Below are 23,356 nucleotides of genomic sequence, written 5' to 3' on the forward strand. Positions count from 1 at the left end.
CCAACTATCCAGCAACAACCCATCCACCCTCCTCAGATATTCAAATATAAATTAAAAACATACTATGCCGCACTATGAATATTCGTAGTCTGGAGGCTTTTTTGTATAATTTTGAGCCCACATTTTGTGATGTTGGTGGGCTCTGTACGTTACCCACCCCAATATGTACATGAAGCTGTATTACTATGGATGTATTTTTTTTCTTATTTTTTCTTTTTTTTTCTTTTTTTTTTTTTTTTTTTTAAAGGAAAAATTTTAGAGCCACATATGGGTTATTTACGTAGTCTGAAAAAATTCTTACACAATTATTTTGTGCCTTATTCTATTTTAACACAACATTAATTTTACAATGTAGTGGGCACACCAGCATGTACGTGTCCTAAAATTAACAAGGTGTGCAGTGTGTATTTTCAACCTTAAAATGAATAGTTATTAGTTATATAATACAATTTTTCTATAATTAACATTCATGTAGTAGCTTTGTTTCCTGATGCAGAACAAGAACAGTTGAATTGGGTGTAAATGTCATTTTCTGCGGATGTATGCACTTTCTGTAAGCCAGGTTGGACCTGGAATATATATATGCAACTTCTAAATGAAGATGCAACTCCCCCCCCCCCTTCATAAATAACGACTATTGCATTTGATAAATACATGACCACTGCAAAGTAAAAAAAAAAAAAAAAAAAGAGAATTACTATGTGAGCAGATTTCGGAAATGTGCTTTGGAATTAGCAAAAATCAAAAAGTCGCAGCATGTTTAAAAAAAAAAAAAAGTCACACGTCTGAAAGTACGGGAGACTTTTTTACGCAAAAAAAAAAAAAAATCTATTAAGGAGCTTGATAAATCTCCTTCTATGTGGTTTACAACCATGGGATGGGGCCTGGAGTGGTAGATTGGCACCTGAAAGAAAAAGTGTTTATTGCTGGCAGATCGCAGTATATGGAGGCCCCAAAAAACACTAAGGTGTTTTTAAAGCATTATGGTCATTTAACTTTTGACATGTTGCACTGATTGTGAAAAATAGCTGGGTGAAGTACACTGCAACACACTTCACTCCACAGCAAGGCATACATTCTGATTGACTGCAGGAGATGGGCTGACTCCTGCAATAAGTGCAGAGATGAGAAGTGAAGTGCGCTGCTGCTATATTTAAATAAGCACTGTCAGATACAAAAACGTAATATTTTGTACATCTTGGCAAAACATTAACCTTTCTAATATACTTCATAAGAAAATGTTATTACCTTTTTATAGAAATCATGGCTTATAAATGTATGGCTTTGTCCAAGCTGAAGCACAGGCATGGACAAAGTCCAGTAAGTGAGGATGGGCTAGTACTCCTCTTAGGACAGGAGAGAGCACAGAGGAGTCCTATCAGACAGGAGAGAGCACAGAGGAGTCCTATCAGACAGGAGAGAGCACAGAGGAGTCCTATCAGAGAGGAGAGAGCACAGAGGAGTCCTATCAGAGAGGAGAGAGCACAGAGGAGTGCTATCAGAGAGGAGAGAGCACAGAGGAGTGCTATCAGACAGGAGAGAGCACAGAGGAGTGCTATCAGACAGGAGAGAGCACAGAGGAGTGCTATCAGACAGGAGAGAGCACAGAGGAGTGCTATCAGAGAGGAGAGAGCACAGAGGAGTGCTATCAGAGAGGAGAGAGCACAGAGGAGTGCTATCAGACAGGAGGGAACACAGAGGAGTGCTATCAGACAGGAGGGAACACAGAGGAGTCCTATCAGACAGGAGAGAGCACAGAGGAGTCCTATCAGAGAGGAGAGAGCACAGAGGAGTCCTATCAGAGAGGAGAGAGCACAGAGGAGTGCTATCAGAGAGGAGAGAGCACAGAGGAGTGCTATCAGACAGGAGAGAGCACAGAGGAGTGCTATCAGACAGGAGAGAGCACAGAGGAGTGCTATCAGAGAGGAGAGAGCACAGAGGAGTGCTATCAGAGAGGAGAGAGCACAGAGGAGTGCTATCAGACAGGAGGGAACACAGAGGAGTGCTATCAGACAGGAGGGAACACAGAGGAGTGCTATCAGACAGGAGGGAACACAGGAGTGCTATCAGACAGGAGGGAACACAGAGGAGTACTATCAGACAGGAGGGAACACAGAGGAGTGCTATCAGACAGGAGAGAGCACAGAGGAGTGCTATCAGACAGGAGAGAGCACAGAGGAGTGCTATCAGACAGGAGAGAGCACAGAGGAGTGCTATCAGACAGGAGAGAGCACAGAGGAGTACTATCAGACAGGAGAGAGCACAGAGGAGTACCATCAGACAGGAGAGAGCACAGAGGAGTGCCATCAGACAGGAGAGAGCACAGAGGAGTGCCATCAGACAGGAGAGAGCACAGAGGAGTGCCATCAGACAGGAGAGAGCACAGAGGAGTGCTAGCCCACCCTCACTTACTGGACTTTGTCCATGCCTGTGCTTCAGCTAGGACAAAGCCATGATTTTATGTTTTGCCAAAATGTTCAACATATAAAAAGTTTTTGTATATGACAGTGCCCATTTAAGGAAACACAGATATATTGGTGGGCAGAATGTTTTGGCCAAAAATGCAGTTATCAGCATTTTTGGCCCAGTCAAATTTCATCAACCACTCCTCTCCCCACCTTTCCGCATTTCAGGCCTCGCACAACACTTTGGAGAGCACCACCTTTCCATCATGGCTTCGGCTCCAAGTAAGAAAGTAAGAATGGGAGCCAGGATAGGAGGGACTACTCTGCTGCAGCTGTGTCAGTGTTGGTAATGAGCACCTTTACTACGGTTATAACTCAGAGACTTCTGCCCCTAGTGACAAGAGTGGGAATGACCATGCTGTGGCTATAGGTTACCCAGGCAGCTCTTTGTTGACTTAGTGGAGAACCAGGGAACTGCAGCCTAAAATGCTTCCTCTGTAGGAGGTGATCTGCAACCTATGGCTCTCCTACGCTGGTGCAGAACCTGAACTCTCAGCGGGAAATGACAAATACCAGCAATGCAAAAGGTGCAGTAACACAAACTTTTGCAAAAGTTATTTTTGATTTAGCACAATCTAAATTTTCTGTTTCAGTCCAGAATTCTTCATTTCGATGCACCCTTGGCTGTATCTCATAGGACATGGTAGTTTATTGCAACAGGTTTAGGGGCCAAATTGGACATAGAATACCTTTGGGTGCAGGGTTTCCTGAATCAGGCTAAGCAGCTGCAATCACTACATTCTGTTTATTTCCAAGTGCCTTAAAGGGTACCTCTCATCAAATAAACTTTTGATATATTTTAAATTAATGAATATTGAATAACTTTCCAATAGCATGTTAATGAAAAATATGCTTCTTTCTATTGTATTTTTCCCGATCAGTCCTGTCAGCAAGCATTTCTGACTCATGCTGCAGTCCTAAACACTCAGAGCTGCCAGCCTGCTTTGTTCACAGCCAAACAGGATGTGAACAAAGCAGGCTGGCAGCTCTGAGTGTTCTCCTTTGTGAAAAAAGCAGACTGGCAGCTCGTAGTGTTTAGGATTCCTGCATGAGTCTGAAATGCTTGCTGCCAGGACTGGTAGGGAGACCCCTAGTGGTCATTTCTTCAAAGTGGAAAAGTAAATAGAAAGAAGCATATTTTTTAATAACATGCAATTGTAAAGTTATTCTGCATACATTAATCTATAATATATCAAACGTTTTTTTGATGAGAGGTACCCTTTAAGCCTTAGGGGACCTGTCATGGTAATGTACTTCATGGCGCCATGACATACATTTGTCATGAACATGAAGCGAGCACAGGAGCTGCACTCGCTTCATAGATGTTGCACTTGCCGCCTCCAATACTGCAGCTAGCTACCGGTGGGATTGGAGATAGTCCTAGCGGTTGTCAGTTGAAATAACCAGCCAGCACCCAATGAGTATGGAGCGGCCCCACTCCCCACATACATTCCATGTTGTGAAGAGCACAGAGTTTATAAAGCTTCACTAGCTTTTTGTTAGTAGACCTCATCTGTGAGGGTGAACCAGAGATATTCCAGTTTCTGGGAAAGTTGGATGACATCCAATATGCCAGCCATTACTCAGCTTTCCTGCTCTGTTGGAAAAGTCTCACATTACTTATGTAGATCATCAGCTCACACACTTCTGTATATTTACAAAGAGGACTCCATAGGCTGTATGCTACTCTGAACTATGTTAATAGACCTGTTCATATCTTGATGAGGATATAATGTCGTGATAGTGAACATACCTGCACCGTGGAGATCTGCACCGGTGGGGCACTGGTAGGAGTAGCGGGACGAGGGGCCATTGCATTCTGGGCTTGTGACTGGGCCTGTGCTTGAACCTGAGCCTGCATCTGAGCCAGAGCCTGCTGGGGAATCATCAACAGCTGACCGTTCTCACTGCGGACAAGGACCATCCCTGAAAGAGAACACAGTCTATTTAATACACCGTGCAAAAAACATCAAGTGAAACATATGTCTGATCATAGCTCCTAGACACCAAGGATGCCTTTGTTAGCAGTTTATTACTTAATAATATATGGGTTACTTTGCTTTTTATAGTGTATAATTCTCTGTTGATGTTGTAACAGCACCATCTAGTGGCCGTTTGTATACACTGTAGATCTTCACATTAGAAGTTTGACCAATTTCAGCTTCCATAGCCTGTAGCCTATGAAATCTAATGTCATCAGCTCAGGCCATAGCAGCCATTTCCACATTTTACAGCTTTTCAGAGGTAACCACATGGCTAGTAGGGTCCTGATCAATCCTCTCCATCTAAGCTTATGGAATGGTATGGTATATTCACACAACTATCTAACAATATAGTTTGCTTCTTTATGCATATTATTGTGTTTTCATGTTTTCCTATTTTATAACAGTTTATAGTTAGCAGCTGGGAACCATGCTTGTCATCCAGATAGGATAGCATGCTCCTGAGTATATATCTGTGTATACTTTTATGGATGCTTATCTCATTTATTTGTGTTTTATGTAAATTACATGTTGTGCACATATTTGTATCTGCATTGCCTTGTACAGTACTGTATTATATGCATTGTCATATGTCAGTGTGCGTTATTTTTCTGTTCCTCCGTTTCACCATATATATTCTTGCAATAAAGTTGAAGTTAGCCTTTGCTCCTTTGTCGATGAATTCCTGGGGAAGGTTTAGCTGTCTGTCAAGTTATGTCCCCTCACACATAAAAAGGACAGAACAGATGCCAAAGAGCATCCCACATGTTTGAAGATTCAAACCAGTCACAATTAAATTAAACTGTATCTGTCCAGAGATTTAAGAAAAAACGAAAGCTCCAGGCTTACTCTTTAACTGACCCTGTCCATGTCGCAGTCCTTAAATCCTGGTCTTCATCCTTTTTTGGCTCCTAATTCCCTTGTTTATGGTGCTTACACTGTATTCAGTTCACTGAGAAGGAGGGGGCATCCCTTGGAAAAACATGACGCTTGTCCTCTCTGCTCATGTGAGAACCTCCTCCCTCACACTTCAGAGTGAACAATTGGTTGATCTGTGTACTGAGGCACTGTGACATGCCCCCGGCTAACTGATCTACCAGGAGCCTGCACAAAGCCATGCTTGTCACACCAACAATTCCTGTATTTTGTCTTAGCACACAGACAGTAGCTGCAGGGACAAGAAAGTATTCTGGTACCCCCTAGTGGTAAGAAGTATAGAGCATTTTTTTCACCCCCAAAAATACACATTTTTAACCATTGCATATTATAAATATACATATGTTATTACCTACAATAATTTTTTTTTTTTTTTTTTGCAAATGACAGTGCTTATTTATGCAGAGAACTGACACCACATTACAGATAACTGCATTTTTAAATACTGCCCCTTACTTGAGGGAGTAAATCTGCAAACATCTCTGTAACTTACCATGGTCTTCCTATGCAGGACTATTTCTATACTATATCTATTTCGGACAATGCACTTCTATAAAATGCTTATTTGTCTTTCTCTGAACCTGGAAGATGGAGCACTAATATAAAGATGTATTTGTTATCCTATGGACCTGGAAGATAGAGGAAGATGGACCTAGAATGAGGTTTTAAAAATTATTATAATATAAAAAAATATATATAAAAAAAAAAAAAAAATTTATATATATATATATATATATATATATATATATATATATATATATATATATATATATATACACACACACACACACACACTATATTTATAATATATAATGTGTGTGTGTGTTATATATATATACATATACACACACATACACACACAGCGATTTATTAACTGCGGACTTTCAGTTTCAGCGCACAAATAATGCACAACTGGCCTTTTTATGCAAAAATATACACCAGCTCAGAGGACACGTATGTATCAGAGCTACGGAGAAGGGATGAGGTGATTTCTATTATTGTGCAAGATTTACAGAGACGAGTGCGCCCGGTTGGTAAATTCAGAGCAGCATGGGGAATACACACAGTATAAAGGGGGAAAAATGCCTCTATAATACACTGATAAATAAGAAATGCCCTTCAGATTGTGTGTGTGTGTGCGCGCGAGTGTGTATATATGTATGTGTGTGTATGTACGCAAGCATGCATGTGTGTATGTATGTGTGTATGTATGTTCCAGCTAGTGCTGGAAACTTTTGTGCGGCAAGATATGAATTTTTCCCCATACCGCAATACTGGTTGGGCCCCTCCCTCTTGGGAATGAATGAATTATCAACCCAGCGCTGCGCTGTCCCCACATCGGGGAACTAATCATGTGACCCGCGAGCGCTGTTCTGCTTCTCCCCCCCAATTAATTATCAGCCCAGCGCTGCGCTGTCCCCATCGGGGAACTAATCATGTCACCCGCAAGCGTGGCCTTCCTCGTCCTCCTGTTTGTTGCGGGTCACAGCGCTGGAACTCTATACTGTACGCGGTATCCCTATGCCCAGGCTGCAAAAGATGAACAAAATAAACTTTAACGCACCTTCCTACATTCCCCAGTCGGTCCGGACCTGCTTCCTGGGGATGGGAACGTCAGAGAGCCGCCAGCCTGTAACCGGCAGCAGCGATGTTCTGAGTCGGCCGGTGATAGTTTGAGCACACAGCTGTCACGCCCCCTCCCACAGGCTTGCATTGAGGGGCGGAGAGTGACGTCACACGGGGGCGGAGGCGTGACGTCACACACAACCTGCTCCGTGGTCGCCGGTAATCAGACCCGGAGCGAACATGCTCTGGGGACTGATTTTAACTGGGATGCTGTGTGCAAGATCAGCGGCGGGACCCCCGCGATCAGGCATCTTATCCCCTATCCTTTAGATAGGGGTTAAGATGTCTAAGCGCCGGAGTACCCCTTTAAATTAACCCTAATCTAACCTATCCTTACGATAAGGATGTGGTTTTTGTCTCAAGTCCCATGCAAGTATATGGGACTTCCGGTACCTTACCCCACAAGCTCCGCTCTGCATCCCCTGGTGAGTGAGTCAGTTGGGCTTGCAAGCCCCACCCTCCCCGAATGTCAAGCCCCACCTCACAAAGCCACTCCCACCCTTTAAGCCGCACCCCTTTTATTTCCTACCCTTTTTGTGCATCGGTCTGGCTTGCAATTCACACCCACTCCCACAAAGCAACGTCCCTTTCTATTTTCAGATTACAATATCCTTATCACAACTCAGCCCCACCTGAGGACAGGATATGGGAAAGGGATAGGAGGAGAAAAGCTTCCTCCTTTGTGGCTTTGCAGGTGAATTTAGCTTTAGCCCTGTATCGGGCTAGCAGGGACAGACAGACTTTTCCCTTATTTTTCTTTAATGCCGGTGTGAGGTGCAGGAGCCAATGCAAGTCTGCACCTCACACCAGCGCTCAGAGTGTATGGAGGGGGCAGTGGCGGCCCCCAGCTGATTTCAGTAGCCGGGGTCGCTGCTCAGAGCCCCCCACCTCCCCCCAGCCGGTGTGAGGGGATCTCAGGAGCGAGGGCAGAGCCCGAGATCGCACGTCTGCAGGAGATGATTAAGCCACGCCCCCTCATGCCCCCTCCTGGAGGATGGAGAGCGCAGCTCTGCATAATACAAGAATACAGGGGGAGAATGAGGACGTCCACAGCTCCTTCCTCCCCCACACACAGCCTCTCCCTTCCCCCTGCTCTGTCTACACAGGACCTCATTTATCACGGGGAGGTTTCAAGTATTCACGGGGGAAAATACAGAGCAGGGGGAGGGGAGAGGACATGTGTGAGGAGACTGCACTGCATGGGCTGGGGATTTCACCTCACACCAGCTCAGGTGAGGAGGCCGAGCATGCAGGCGGCGGGAAGGGTGGTTGTATATGTATGTAATGAATGATTGGGGGGGTGTATCAGCGGCGGGTGTATGCATCATGTGCATATGTATGGTGTATTTGTCATGTGTATATATGATGTGTGTATGGTGTATGTGTGATGTGTGTATGTAATGTATGATATAGGGGGCAGCGGCGGGTGTATGTATGATGTGTGCATATGTATGGTGTGAGTATGTGTATATATGATGTGTGTATGGGTATATGTGTGATGTGTGTATGTAATGTATGATGTGGGGGGGGGAGGAGCAGTGGTGGGTGTATGTATGTATGTGTCGTCTATGTATGAATGTATGTAATGTATAATATAGGGGGCAGTGGCCGGTGTATGTATGATGTATATGTATGATATGTGTATGCATGTATGTTTTGTACAGGGGCGGACTGACCAGTGCTGCTGCCAGTTGTGCTATCTAATTTTATTAATTTTTAGTGGTTTCTGGCCACCCGCACTAAATTGCACCCCCAGAATCCCGCCCCCTTCATACTCACCCGCCAACCAAGAGCCCCACGGATGCACGAAAACACACCCGAACCAAAACTACAACTCCCAGCATGTTGCACCATAACCTAATCTGTAGAACTATAAAGTGCAACATGCTGGGAGTTGTAGTTTTGGTTCGGGTCAGCTGCAGAGCCATAGGCTGCATCAGGGCATGCTGGGTGTTGTAGTTACTAACTGTAATTCCCAGTATTCCCTGACACATCCTATGTCTCTGCAGCTGACACAAACCAAAACTACAACTCCCAACATGTTACACAATAACCTTAACTGTACTATACAGTGCAACATGCTGCAACACCCACACAACCATAGACTGTATCAGGGCATGCTGGGTGTTGTAGATATCTAGTAACTAAATGCAACTACCAGCATTTTCTGACACATAATTAGAATAAAATGCACCATATAAACTGGAGAAGCAGAACCCCCCCCCCCCCACCCACCCCCAATAACACAGCGTTGTTCACTGTTATCCAAAAGACTCCATATATAAGTCCCTATGAAGACTGAAAAATAGTGATTAAAATATTTTAAGAAGTGCGTATATATGTGAATAAGCCCCTTTCCTAATAAAAGTTCTGATAAAAACTACAGATCATGTCACACAAGATTACCCTCATCCCTGTATATGGAGAATTGGCATTATAGGGGTCAGATGGGGGGGGGGGGGGGTCTTGCCTCGTGTGTACAAGGAGCTAGCTACAGCTCTCCAGCCGCTAATAGCCTGGCATGCTGCGATCGCCGTGGCCGCTATTAAACCATTAGGTCACCGCTGTTATAGTTGACAGGAGTGTCTAAAGGGATCTTATAACCATCCCTGGTGGTCTAGTGGGGTGAATCGTACTATTTTGGTTGAAATTAGTTTATCTACCAGGAGAAGTGGATTTTCTTGAGGGACAAGTAGATTGTGTTCCGCTTTAGTCCCTTGGACAAGTAGTTTTTTTTTTGTTTTTGTTTTTATTTCCACACCCCTGGGCTTTTCCTCATCCACGAAGATCAGGTAGGAAGAAAAATCGGGCAACGCCAGGTACTCAGCTAGTGTGTAAATAAACATTACCGATTAATCCAAATAAACATAACAAATTATTTAATATATGTTTTCCTTGTATCTGAAGAGACACTGATCAGAGACTAAACTACCCCCACAGAGGGCAGCATCTACAAGGCAGACCAAAAGGAGCATACATAATAAAAATGATGCATGACTTCTTGTGAAATGTACCAGAACGTTTATCACAGCGAGTGACATTTAGTGTTTCTAGGATTTCTTGCTGGGAGGTATTTAAAAAACGCAGGCAAATCTGAACAGAAGTGGTGATCGCCGAAGGCAGTGAGGGCATGGGGTAGTTTTTTTTGTAGCTGTAGCCTTGCAATTGCTGGAAAGCCACAGGTTGAGGAAACAAATGGAAGTGTGTGATGGGAGTGTGCACTGACCCCCTACACAGGAGAGGAGAAAACACAGATCTGACAATGCCTGTACTATGCAGTTTGCCGCAGAAAGGGTGGAAATGTTCTCTAATCTGGTTAGTGCAGTTGCATTGCTATTAGTTTCATGCTTCCATATGACAACCACTATAGTGTGCAGCGCGAGCCGCCTAGTGTTTTGGATAGAGATGCCGAGTAATGATCTGATCCTGTCAGGAGTCCTGGAGAATATTGTATTTAGCCAGCACTCCGTCTGCAGGGTTGAGCTAAGGACATTCACCGTCTGCCGTTACATTCATGTGTATGGAAGTCCAGGGCTGGCTGCTTACTCCACTGTTTACAACTCCGGCAGATAAAAGCCACGTTCCTCCCATCCATTCTAACAGGTGTCTAGTTGGTTAGCAGAGAAAGCAGGTGGCCCTAGGGTTTGCTATGCAGCTGTTAAAGGGACACTCCACTGCCCCAGCTTTCGGAACATTTAGTTCTGAGCGCTGGGTGTGGGCGTTGTGACGTCACGCCACCCCCCCCCCTTAATGCAAGTCTATGGGAGGGGGCGTGGAGGCTGCCAGGCCCCCTCCCATAGACTTGCATTGAGGGGGTGTGACGTGATGTCACGAGGGGCGTGCCCGTTATGTCACGACCCCCGCAGCCAGCGTTCGGAACTAAGTGTTCAGAACGCTGGGGCAGTGGCGTACCCCTTTAATGAACTTTTTTTTAAAAGGCATAAACCACCCTAGGCACACCACCCGCCTTGTAATCTAACAGCATGTCTGAAGGTGGATCCTCAAGTTTTCTCATGTAGTTCTGGCTGGCGGTTCTCATCCTGCTTCCCCCTCATAGACATGAAACACACAGACAACATTTGGCACCATTTATCACCTGAGAACACAAGGTGTCGGCTTGTCCACATGAATACCGTATATACTCGAGTATAAGCCGACCCGAATATAAGCCGAGGCCCCTAATTTCACCCCAAAAACCCAGGAAAATGTATGGACTCGACTATAAGCCTAGGGTGGGAAATACATCATCCTCCCCCCCCTTCATCATCACCGCCTGTCAATCCCTTCTCAGTGGTCTTCAACCTGCGGACCTCCAGATGTTGCAAAACTACAACTCCCAGCATGCTGGGAGTTGTAGTTTTGCAACATCTGAAGGTCCGCGGGTTGAAGACCACTGAGAAGGGATTGACAGGCGGAGATGGACGGCTGGGACCATCCCCTCACAGCTAAAGCCAGAAACGTTTTTTTTGTTCACTCGAGTATAAGCCGAGGGGGGAGTTTGCAGCACGAAAAATCCTGCTGAAAAACTCGGCTTATACTCGGGTATATAGGGTATTTGTCATCACATGCAGTCAAAAATCACAGCAGTCCCCCAATGCCGGAGGTTTGCAGTTAGCGAAACATACTACTACCTGGTTAACCACATCAAGTCCAACAGGTCATGTTATAAAGCTGCTGAAAACCCCTCTGTCCAATACCAATCTAGGGTGTAGTGACGCAGGACAGAAAATGCTGCGGATTTCCCACCACAGATCTGTATGTAAAAAAACTCAACAGACTATTACAGTAACAGCAAAGTAAATGGGATCTGAAGAAATTTCAGTCCGGCAACAAAACTAGATACGGTCCGAAAATGAGATAAGCAGCCACCATCTGACTCTGTCCAGCTCATTCAGATGAATGGGATGCGGCAGAGATGTGGCAGCGGCTGGTTTTTATATTGGAGGATTGATCTATACACTGGACTCTTTTACAGCAGAACGCCCAGTGAACTCCTCTCTACAGATTACCATACAGCAATATAAAGGTTTAGATAACTACTCTAGAGCAGTGGTTCTCAACCTTTTTTGCCTGAGTACTAGGGATCGACCGGGGGTTGGGGGTGGTCGCGGTGGGCGGAGCATTATCGGATTATCGACAAGGTAATTGCCGATAATGATAACGCCCAAAATAGTTACTATTGGCCGATAAGGGCCAAACCAATAATCGGTCGGTCCCTACTGAGTACCCCTTGACAGCCCATTCCCCAAAAATTGTACCCCCATATAAGAGACATTGTGTAATGATTATAGTATAATTCATATGCTTTACTTTGCTCTATAACACTGTTCCTCTCCCTATCTCCCCAGTCCCCCGATTTACAGGTGACGTCTTCTCTAACCGGAGTGGTTTACTTTTCTTTTCTTCACTATCTGGCCTAGACCGCCATTAAGATTTCTCCTATACAAGACTTCTCCACAGAACCAGTCAAACAAACATTTTAGGCTCCTTTCTGACGTACAATACCCACCTATTTACAAACTCCCTATGGTTATTGTCACACACAGTAATTGTACCCGCTTTGCGTCCCCATAAAGTTGTTAGGCCCCCTCTGTGCCCCCAAACTGCCCCAATATATAGTTGTAGGCCACCATACTGTCCTGCTTTGGTGCTCTATTGCTCCTCTGGTCTGGGGACCTATTACTATGGCTCATAGCAGTAGGTCCCCGGTCTGCAGGGGCAGTGGAGCAACAAAGCTGATGGTAGTTACTGCCCACATCAGCCCAGTGCCCGCGCTTCCCCTTTGCTGTCCTCCTGCTCCGCTCCTCGGTGCAGTGACGGCAGCCGACCATTTCTTTCAAAGTGGTCCAGACCAGTAACCAGTGGCTGCCATTACTGATTTTTTTTCAAGTACCCCCTGGAGAACCACTGCTCTAGAGATACAGGGAATAGGGATGAATATAAAAACTTTTTAAACTTTATAAAATTTTCGGAAGTCACTGCAACCAATACACTCCCCCCACTACAACTTGTATTAAAAAAAAAAAAAATTTACTAAAAAAGTATTACTTTTACATTATGCATGTAACAATGACACAGACGTACCTATACATTTACTATACGTATCTGCCAGCACCATCCCTACACTGATCACCATGGCAACGGGAATTCTCAATCTGGCTCCCTGTGTCGAGCATACAATATTCCCACCAAGTCTGCTCTCATTCTGTCACCGAGCAGAGGATGCTGTGCACAAAGACCGCCATCTTTACTGCAGCCCTGCTGGCTGTGGGGACGAGGAGGCGCTATAGAGCAGTGGTCTTCAACCTGCGGACCTCCAGATGTTGCAAAACTACAACTCCCAGCATGCCCGGACAGCCGTTGGCTGTCCGGGCATGCTGGGAGTTGTAGTTTTGCAACATCTGGAGGTCCGCAGGTTGAAGACCACTGGTATAGAGGATGAACACAACACTTTCTATAGACCTACATAAATGAAGTGTCAGGTGGAAATATCATTAGTTACAGTGGTGTCCATCTGTTGTGAAACTACAACTCCCAACATGTCCCTACAGCCTCAAAGTTAAAATCGAGTATGTGCTGTTTGCAGGGACAGTGGGTAAATGGCAGACTATAGGTACAGTGGGGCAAAAAAGTATTTAGTCAGCCACCAATTGTGCAAGTTCTCCCACTTAAAGGAGTAGTCCAGTGGTGACCGAGTGGTGAACAACTTATCCCCTATCCTAAGGATAGAGGATAAGTTTAACGGCCGGGACCGACCCGCTATGACGAGTGGCCCCGTGTACCAGTACGTCCTGGGTCCTTAACAGGTTCAAAAATATGTTTCTTTCTATTTACTTTTCCACTTTGAAAAAATGACCACTAGAGGTCTCCCTACCAGTCCTGCCCGCAAGCCCTTTTTTTTTAGATTTCAGACTCATGCTGGAGTCCTAAATCTCAGACTGCAGCCGGGACACAGACAAGCTCAGCTGGCAGCTCTGAATCTTCTCCCCATGTGCAGAGAAAAAAGATCAGAGCTCAGATAGTAAAATGAATGAGGGCATGCAGTAAGGCAGAGTCAGGAGTATACTCTGCTGTTCTATGAGCACAGTGCTGGCTCCTGCATGTCTGATTGACAGGCAGGGAGCAGTGCTGAGCTTGTCTGTGTCCCGGCTGCAGTCTGAGATTTAGGACTCCAGCATGAGTCTGAAATCTATAAAAAGGGCTTGCGGCCAGGACTGGTAGGGAGACCTCTAATGGTCATTTTTTCAAAGTGGAAAATTAAATAGAAAGAAGCATATTTTTTGATAACATGCAATTGGAAAGTTATTCTGCATACATTAATCTATGATATATCAAACTTTTTTTTTTTTTTTTTTTTTTTTTTTTAATGAAAGGTACCCTTTAAAAGAATTTGCTAATTATGGTGGAAAATAAGTATTTGGTCAATAAGAAAAGTTCATCTCAATACTTTGTTATATACCCTTTGTTGGCAATGACAGAAGTCAAACATGGGCTGTCACTGGGCAACACTGACTTCCAACTCCCTCCAAAGGTTTTCTATGGGGTTGAGATCTGGAGACTGGCTAGGCCACTCCAGGACCTTGAAATGCTTCTTACGAAGCCACTCCATTGCCCGGGCGGTGCGTTTGGGATCATTGTCATGCTGAAAGACCCAGCCACATTTCATCTTCAATGCCCTTGCTGATGAAAGGGGGGTTTCACTCAAAATCTCACGATACATTGCTCCATTCATTCTTTCCTTTACATGGATCAGTTGTCCTGGTCTCTTAGTAGAAAAACAGCCCCAAAGCATAATGTTTTCACCCCCATGCTTCACAGTAGATATGGTGTTCTTTGCATGCATCTCAGCATTCTTTCTCCTCCAAACACGACGAGTTGTGTTTTTACCAAAAAGTTCTACTTTGGTTTCATCTAACCATATGACATTCTCCCAATCCTCTTGTGGATCATCCAAATGCTCTCTAGCAAACTTCAGATGGGCACGGACACGCAATGGTTTAAGCAGGAGGACACATCTGGCACTGCATGATTTGAGTCCCTGGCGGTGTAGTGTGTTACTGATGGTAGCCTTTGTTACCTTAGTCCCAGCTCTCTGCAGGTCATTCACTAGGTCCCCCCATGTGGTTCTGGGATTTTTTCTCACTGTTCTTGTGATCAGTTTGACAGCACAGGATGAAATCTTGCGTGGAGCCCCAGATCGAGGGAGATTATCAGTTGTCTTGTATGTCTTCCATTTTCTAATAATTGCTCCCACAATTGATTTCTTCACACCATGCTGCTTGCCTATTGCAGATTCAGTCTTTCCAGCCTGGAGCAGGTCTACAATATTGTTTCTGGTGTCCTTCAACAGCTCTTTGGTCTTGGCAATAGTGAAGTTTGGGAGTGTGACTGAGGTTGTGGACAGGTGGAGGACAGAGGAGACTCTTAAAGAAGAAGTTATTGGTCTGTGAGAGTCAAAAATCGTGCTTGTTTGTAAGTGACCAAATTCTTATTTTACTGAGGAATTTACCAATTAATTAAATTAGAAATCCTACAATGTGACTTACTGTATTCTTTCCCCTCATTATGCATCTCATAGTTGAGGTATACCCTTGATGAAAATTACAGGCCTCATCTTTTTAAGTGGGAGAACTTGCACAATTGGTGGCTGACTAAATACTTTTTGTCCCACTGTAAATAATGTGAACAGGGGAAATAGAGCGTGTGCGTTTTATAACGCATTGTTCTCCAACCTGTGCTTCTCCAGCTGTTGTAAAACTAAGGACTCCCATCATGCCCTGGCACGTTTAGAGCTGAAAATTTGCTATGATTGAAGAGCTATAGGTTACAGATCAATGCAGCATAAAATTCTCATAGTTGTCAAGGTATGCTAGAAGTTGTAGCTTTGCAACAGATGAAGAGCCACAGGTTGGGGAAAAGACTACTGTAAAATCCTCAAAACTGTCAGAGCATAATGAGAGTTGTAGTTTTGCAACAGTTGAGGAGCTGCGGCCTGGAGAACACTGTAATAAAAAGAGTCCTCAAGGCTGTCAAGGCAGTTGTAGTTTTGCAACAGCTCGTGAGCCCCAGATGGGGGAACACTATACAGTGGTCCTTCAAGTTACAATATTAATTGGTTTCAGGACGACCATTGTATGTTGAAACCATTGTATGTTGAGAACAGAACTCTATGGAAACCAGGTAATTGGTTCTAAAGGCACCAAAATGTCATCTAAAAATAGGAAAAAGTGAGGATTAAAGAAAAATAAGTAGATAACTAATACAGATAAAGAAAATCCTTACATATAAAAGTAAGAAAGATCTGCTGGGAGCTGTAATCACTGTCTATGTCAGTGTTTCTCAAGCATGGAGCCTCCAGCTGTTGCAAAACTACAACTCCCAGCATGCCCGGACAGCCAAAGGCACCCTGCTTGGGAAACACTGGTCTATGTAGAGGACAGGAGCTTCTTCTGGGTCCTGTAAAGTACACGCAGTGTCCTAAAAAAGTAACATGGAGTCGCCCTCACCTGATGTCCAGAGGAGCAGCTAATCCTGGTACAGGTAAAGTGTACAGAACATGTAATACCGTCCTGTACTGTAGGGGGCGCTACCAGACATCAGTCAGTGCATGCACTTCAGTAATACAGTGGGGGGGGGGGGAAAAGTGTGTTCTAGTGAATGCCCATTCTGATTAGTCAGTTCTTTCAGCCATTGACACGTTTCACAGATCTGGACTGTAGCATTGTATGTTGAGTCTGGTTTTAACTTACAATTGTCCAGAAAAGACCATTGTATGTTGAAACTATTGTATGTTGAGGCCATTGTAAGTTGAGGGATCACTGTACTATTTTAACCAGAGTGGAGATATACTGCAAAGAAGAGCTACCCCAACTTGAGAACCCAGTTACTGACTCGCATGGGCGATACCAGCAAAGTGGGGGGGGGTCCCAAACCTGGGCCGCCTATACAGTAAACTCATGATGGTTATGTTGTGATAGGATTGTTTAAGTGCAAATTCACACGTACCTTAATATGCATCAAAAGTAGAGATGAGCGAACTTACAGTAAATTCGATTCGTCACGAACTTCTCGGCTCGGCAGTTGATGGCTTTTCCTGCATAAATTAGTTCAGCTTTCCGGTGCACTGGAAAAGGTGGATACAGTCCTAGGAGACTCTTTCCTAGGACTGTATCCACCTTTTCCAGCCCACCAGAGCACCTGAAAGCTGAACTAATTTACGCAGGAAAAGTCATCGAATGCCAAGCCGAGAAGTTCGTGACGAATCGAATTTACTGTAAGTTCGCTCATCTCTAATCAAAAGCTTACAGAACATGACAGTACCAAAGAGGTGGACGAGAACTTGCATACCTCAAGTTTCCCTGCATGAAAATAAACTATTTAGCATTTATAAATCCATGGCATGTCAGTTACTGTGATGGCTTTTCCCTGCAGATTTCACCTTTTTTTAACAGAGATGGGTGAATATAGTCGTGAAATCCTCCACAAAACTGCCTTTGAATGTGAACTGTGCTGAAGTCTCTAATACCATAGCTGCAGCCATTTATTGGAAAGCTAGATGGCCCCAGCTTTTCTTGGCTCCTGGATGTCACTAGTGATGCAGTAATGCACCTATAATACTGCATCACCAGTGTCTTTTCCTGCTCCAATCTGACCTATATCTACTTCATATGGCAGATGCAGAATCTTGCAAGTAATGAGACAGTAGAAACTGGAAACAAGGAAAGAACTGTTTTAAAAGCAAAAGCGGATGAGCAGATTTTATGCAGGAAATCTCTTATGTCGGGCTCCACGTCTACAAGTCTTCCTGGAGAATGGGCACCAGTGACTATTATTATTCTTTCCTTATCAGACAGGTTATAACCCCACAATTGCGCGGTGCGATGACAACTGGTGGAAACTAACTTGAAATTGACAATTAGAAAAGGGCTTTTCTCCCCAAATCCTTCAATGATGTCTGTAAAAGGGAACACTTGTTATCCCCAGAGGCATGCAGTCTGTCAGACAGGTATGAAACTATTAAAGGGGTACTCTGGCGCTTAGACATCTTATCCCCTAATCCAAGGGATAGGGGATAAGATGCCTGATCGCGGGGGTCCCGCCCGCTGGGGACCCCCGTGATCTTGCACGCAGCATCCCAGTTAAAAATCAGTCCCCAGAGCATGTTCGCTCTGAGTCTGATTACCGGCGACCACGGGGCCGGCGGTGTGTGACGTCACGCCTATGTGAGGTCATGCTCCGCCCCTCAATGTAAGCCTATGGGAGGGGGCGTGACGCCCCCTCCCATAGGCTTGCATTGAGGGGCGAAGCGGGACCTCACACGCCGTCGGCCCCGTGGTCGCCGGTAATCAGACTCGGAGCGAACATTCTCTGGGGACTGATTTTAACTAGGGTGCTACGTGCAAGATCAGGGGGGTCTCCAGCAGCGGGACCCCCGCAATCAGGCATCTTATCCCCTATCCTTTGGATAGGGGATAAGATGCCGTAGGAGTACCCCTTTAAAGAGACTGTCCCACAATAACTACGCATCTAACCACAGAATGAGCGAGTGTGTGTGTGTGTCTATGTGAGGTCAGTGCAAATGCTGGGACCCCTAAAGAATGGGGCTCTTGGGTCTCCAATCTGACATGTGCACAGCCACTCTATTTCCGGTCTATTGAACGGTCACAGATCTCTGCGTAAGGCTCCTGCAGGTCCCATAGATAATGAATAGAGCAGCAGTGTCCAGCGTGAACCACTATTTTCTGGCTACAAGTATATTGTTTTATTTCGCTTTACGCCTCAATGTCAAAATAATGTCACTTTTACCCCTGACAGTTCACAAGAAGGGTATGCTCATAAAACATTGTTTTTTTTACATAAGTGTTACATGTAAATGCTTCAAAACACTTGAAAATAGAGATGGCCCATTTCAGGGCAGTCCTAGCCCCGGCTTGTTTTGCCGCCACCTTCTCCTGGTGGAATCTCCGGGCAGAGATTCTGTAGTGTGAATGAGCCCTTGGTGTATTTTTTTAGCATTGAAAAGTCACTGTGTGGACATAACGAGAGCCCTGGAATGGTGTCAAATGAAGCAAAAAATTTAGATTTTATATGCATTTCAGAATGCTGACAGCAAGTAGAGATCTTACAAATGTTAAGAAAGTGCATCTAAGAAGAAGATTGAAAAGTTACAAAATTTCTCATTATATAAAGATTGGCCCAAAAAAATTTAATAGTCAGAGACAAAAACTGGGGATATCTGCCCATAACCAATCACGGCTCATCTTGTAAATTCTAACAAGCTCTGGACAAATAAAAGCTGCGCTGTAATTGGTTGTTATTGGCAAATCGCTCCACTTTTGGTCTTGGACAGATTGATAAATAAGGGCCATTTGGGATACCTCTATAGTAAACACACACACCCCTGATTGGTTGCGATGGGTAATTTCCCTACTGTTCCTTTGCACAGCTCATAATACATTTCCCCTATTGTTCTTAGCTAAACAAAAAAAAAAATCATGTTGTTCAATGCAACAGGTAACTGCAGGGGGGGGGGTATGAGAACGGGAGACAAATCAAGTCTATATCATATATTCTATAAACAATATGGCCCTAACCTCTCATATCTCCACTATGATAGCCATGGAATGACAGAAACAGAATTCCAGAAGTAAAGAGTGAATTCCTATGTGGATAGTGAGGATTCATAAAACTGCCCAAAGTCCCTCACCTTGAGGTGGTCGGTGTACTCCCCTACACTGCCAGTCCACCTCAGCGACATGAACACCCAACGGCGTGGTCAAGAGCCGCCTGGGGGTCCGCATAGGAATCTTTCCTTCCGATTGAGAATACATCATCTAGCAGAGGTGGGGTTTCCTATGAAATGGTCCAAGTGCAGATTTTGTGCAATTCTTTGGCTGCTAAAAAAAAGAGCAGACCCTAAAAAATTCTAGATAATCTGGACACCACAGCATCAGAGTTCAGGATTCTGCTGAAGAAAAACAATTGCATGATCTTAGTCCTAGAAAAATCCTTTGAACCCGTGTGACTTCAGCACGCAGTGGATCCAATCGGAAAATGCTGGATGTCTTATATTGCATGGAAAGGTCTGGCAATACGATACAGGGCGGACAGCGCCTGGTGACAATCTACAAGAGTTTTTCATAAAAACCCAATACAGATCTATTTCTCATGCAAAGCAGTGGAAAAGTGGTGAGGTAGTCTGCGGAGGAGACACTGCGTTCCTCATTCATCCTGAGGTTTCCATGTCTCACTACCTGTGTGCTTATTTTGTATTTGTATAAAGCCACCATATCAAAATGAGGCAAAGATAATGTGGCACTCACCGGGTGGATGATAAAAAAACAAGATGTGATCCAGCAGCAGAGCAGGTGAGCACTGAGGACTAGGGATTGACCGATATTGATTTTTTAGGGCCGATACCAATACTGATAATATGTGAACTTTGAGGCAGATAGCCGATAACCTATACCGATATTCCAGTATAAGTTATCGGCTTATATATAAAATCGTGAATATCGCCCAAACCGATAATCGGTCGATCCCTACTGAGGACCTCTTTCTGACACTCTCCCCAGACCCATGGACGCTAAATAAAGTTTTGAAGTTTTTATCAAATGTTGAGCACCACAGTTTGGACTTTGATTCCCTCTGCCAATTATCAAACAGGTGAAACTTTTATTCATAATGAGTGAAAAGTTAAAAATGTATATTTTTTTGTTAAAAAAACGGATGCAACCGGACATCATTTTTCAAAGGTTGCATAATGTCTATAGACAAAGCTTCTACTATGTGAAACTGAATAATGCACAGGATCACTGTGTAACCTAAGGATAGGGTTCACCAACCTGTGCCTCTCAAGCTGCTCCCAACATGCCCAGACCAACCTGTGGCTTCCCAGCTCTTGCATATCTACAACTCCCACCATGATCTGTTCAACCAAAGGCGTCAGTGCATGATTGGAGTTGTAGCCTTGCAATAGTCTTAGGGGGCATTTACACCACGATTCGTTAATATATAGTGACCGCTAGGGATCGACAGATTATCGGTTTGGCCGATATCACAATTTTGAACATTATCGGTATCTGGCAATTACCTTGCAGATATTGTCCCGCCCCCAGCCAGAGACGATCGGCTATCGGCCGAGTTATCGGCTATCGGCCTGAAAAGTCACAGATTATCGGTATCTGCCCTAAAAAAATAAAAAAAATCAATATTGGTCGATCCCTAGTCACCGTATCCAGTTTTGTGATCGGACTTAAAACTGTGGTATACTACAGTTTTCAGTCTGGTCACAAAACCAGATACAGGGCAAAAACAAGCCGACCGGAGTCACTATCTGACTCCGGTCGGCTCATTCAAATGATTGAGATGCGGGCTGGGTCTGCCTGTGATATGGGAGCGCACGGTTTTCACATCCCCCAGACGGATCTGGTGACCGTATTAACAAATCGTGGGGTGAACAATCTAATGACCTTATTAACAAACTTGTGGTAGAGCGACACATGAGTTTTTCCTACCATGGGCATTGAAGGTATAATCGATTGGATATGTGACAGATAGTGGTGCTGCAATACAATTATATGATAACCAATGAGTACTTAATAGGAAGATTAGTGTTTTTTTTTTTTTTAATGAACTGGTGCCAGAAAGTTAAACAGATTTGTAAAACACTTCTATTAAAAAAATCTTAATCCTCCCAGTACTTATTAGCTGCTGAATACTACAGAGGAAATTATTTTCTTTTTGGAACGCAGAGCTCTCTGCTGACATCACAAGCAAAGTGCTCTCTGCTGACATCTCTGTCCATTTTAGGAACTGACAGAGCGGCATATGTTTGCTATGGGGATTTTATGTTTTCTATGGGGATTTTCTCCTACTCTGGACAGTTCTTAACCTCTTAATGACGCAGGACGTACATGTACTCCCTGTGCCCGATCCCATTGTTTAAAACACCGCGTGAGTAAATGTCCTAACTATAAAAAATATATTGTTAATTAAATAGCACAGTCAATGACGTACGCGTAAAAAAAATTCCAAAATAGCGTATTTTTCGTCACTTTTTATATCATAAAAAAAAATGAATAAAAAGCTATCAAAAAAGTATGATCAATGCAAAAATGGTACCAATAAAATGGTACTGATCAGAACACGGCGCAAAAAATGAGCCCTCATACCGGCCCGTACGCGAAAAAATAAAAAAGTTATAGGGGTCAGAAGATGACAATTTTAAACGTATACATTTTCCTGCATGTTATGATTTTTTTCAGAAGTGCGACAAAAATCAAACCTATATAAGTAGGGTATCATTCTAATCGTATGAACCTACAGAAGATAAGGAGTCATTTTTACCAAAAAATGCACTGCGTAGAAACGGAAGCCCCCAAAAGTTACAAAATGAAATTTTTTCTTCAATTTAGTTGCACAATTAATTTTTTTTCCCGTTTCGCCGTGGATGTTTTGGTAAAATGACTTAGGTCCCTGCAAAGTAGAATTGGTGGTGCAAAAAATAAGCCATCATATGGAATTTTATGTGCAAAACTGAAAGTTATGATTTTTAGAAGGTGATGAGGAAAAATGGAAATGCAAAAATGGAAAAGGGTCCTTAAGAGTCCTTAAGGGGTTAAAATGGACAGAGATGTCAGCAGAGAGGATTGTAGTCATGTCAGCTCTGTGTTCCAAAAAGAAAAGAATTTCCTCTGTAGTATTCGGCAGCTAATAGGTACTGGAAGGATTAAGATTTTTTTTTAATCAAAGTGATTTACAAATCTGTTTAAAAAAAAATAAAATAAGTCACCGGACTACTCCTTTAAATAGTACCCGTCATCAACAAAAACTTTTAATATGTTGTTCATAATCATTAATGAAGAGATATTGTAATATATCTTCATTAAAAAATATTAATATTTATACCAGTTTTTTCATTTTATACTTTTGGCCACTAGGGGTCACTCTTCTATGCCTGGTCTGCAGGTAGCTTCCTATGCTTTTCATAGTAAGTCTACAGCTTTTAGGACTAATGCTGAAAGGGTTCTGGTCCTTCCACCGGAAGTTCAGTACTCTCAGCTCAGAACTCGCTCCCAGCCTGTGACCTACAAGCCTACACATGCCTCTCATTTAACAGCCAGTCACCTCCCCCTCCCCCCTGCTCTGTGTTCTCCCTGCCCCTCACCACACATTATCTTATACATTGTATTATCTCACTGCACTCCCTGCTTTGTGGCCCCCCCCCCCCCCCCCCCCCCCCGACATTCATCTTAATCACTGCCTCTGTAATTGCTCCCTCAGCCCCTGGTTCTCAGCATTGACTTTTTAGTGCAGAGAGACACAGGAGAGAGAGACAGGCTGCCA

General features: G+C 43.9%; 1 protein-coding gene across 3 annotated transcripts in view; it reads right to left on the bottom strand.

Annotated features, from left to right (window-relative positions):
* The window catches only part of TAF4 (TATA-box binding protein associated factor 4), a 94,138-nt gene that overhangs the window by 42,568 nt on the left and 28,214 nt on the right, over positions 1-23,356 (bottom strand). For all 3 annotated transcript variants that reach the window (XM_056548973.1, XM_056548972.1, XM_056548975.1), the window contains exon 3: positions 4,219-4,391. In XM_056548973.1, the coding sequence (XP_056404948.1) occupies positions 4,219-4,391 (173 nt within the window). The remainder of the gene's footprint in view (positions 1-4,218; positions 4,392-23,356) is intronic.

The sequence above is a fragment of the Hyla sarda genome, chromosome 12 (genome assembly GCF_029499605.1).
Source record: "Hyla sarda isolate aHylSar1 chromosome 12, aHylSar1.hap1, whole genome shotgun sequence".
NCBI lineage: Eukaryota > Metazoa > Chordata > Amphibia > Anura > Hylidae > Hyla > Hyla sarda.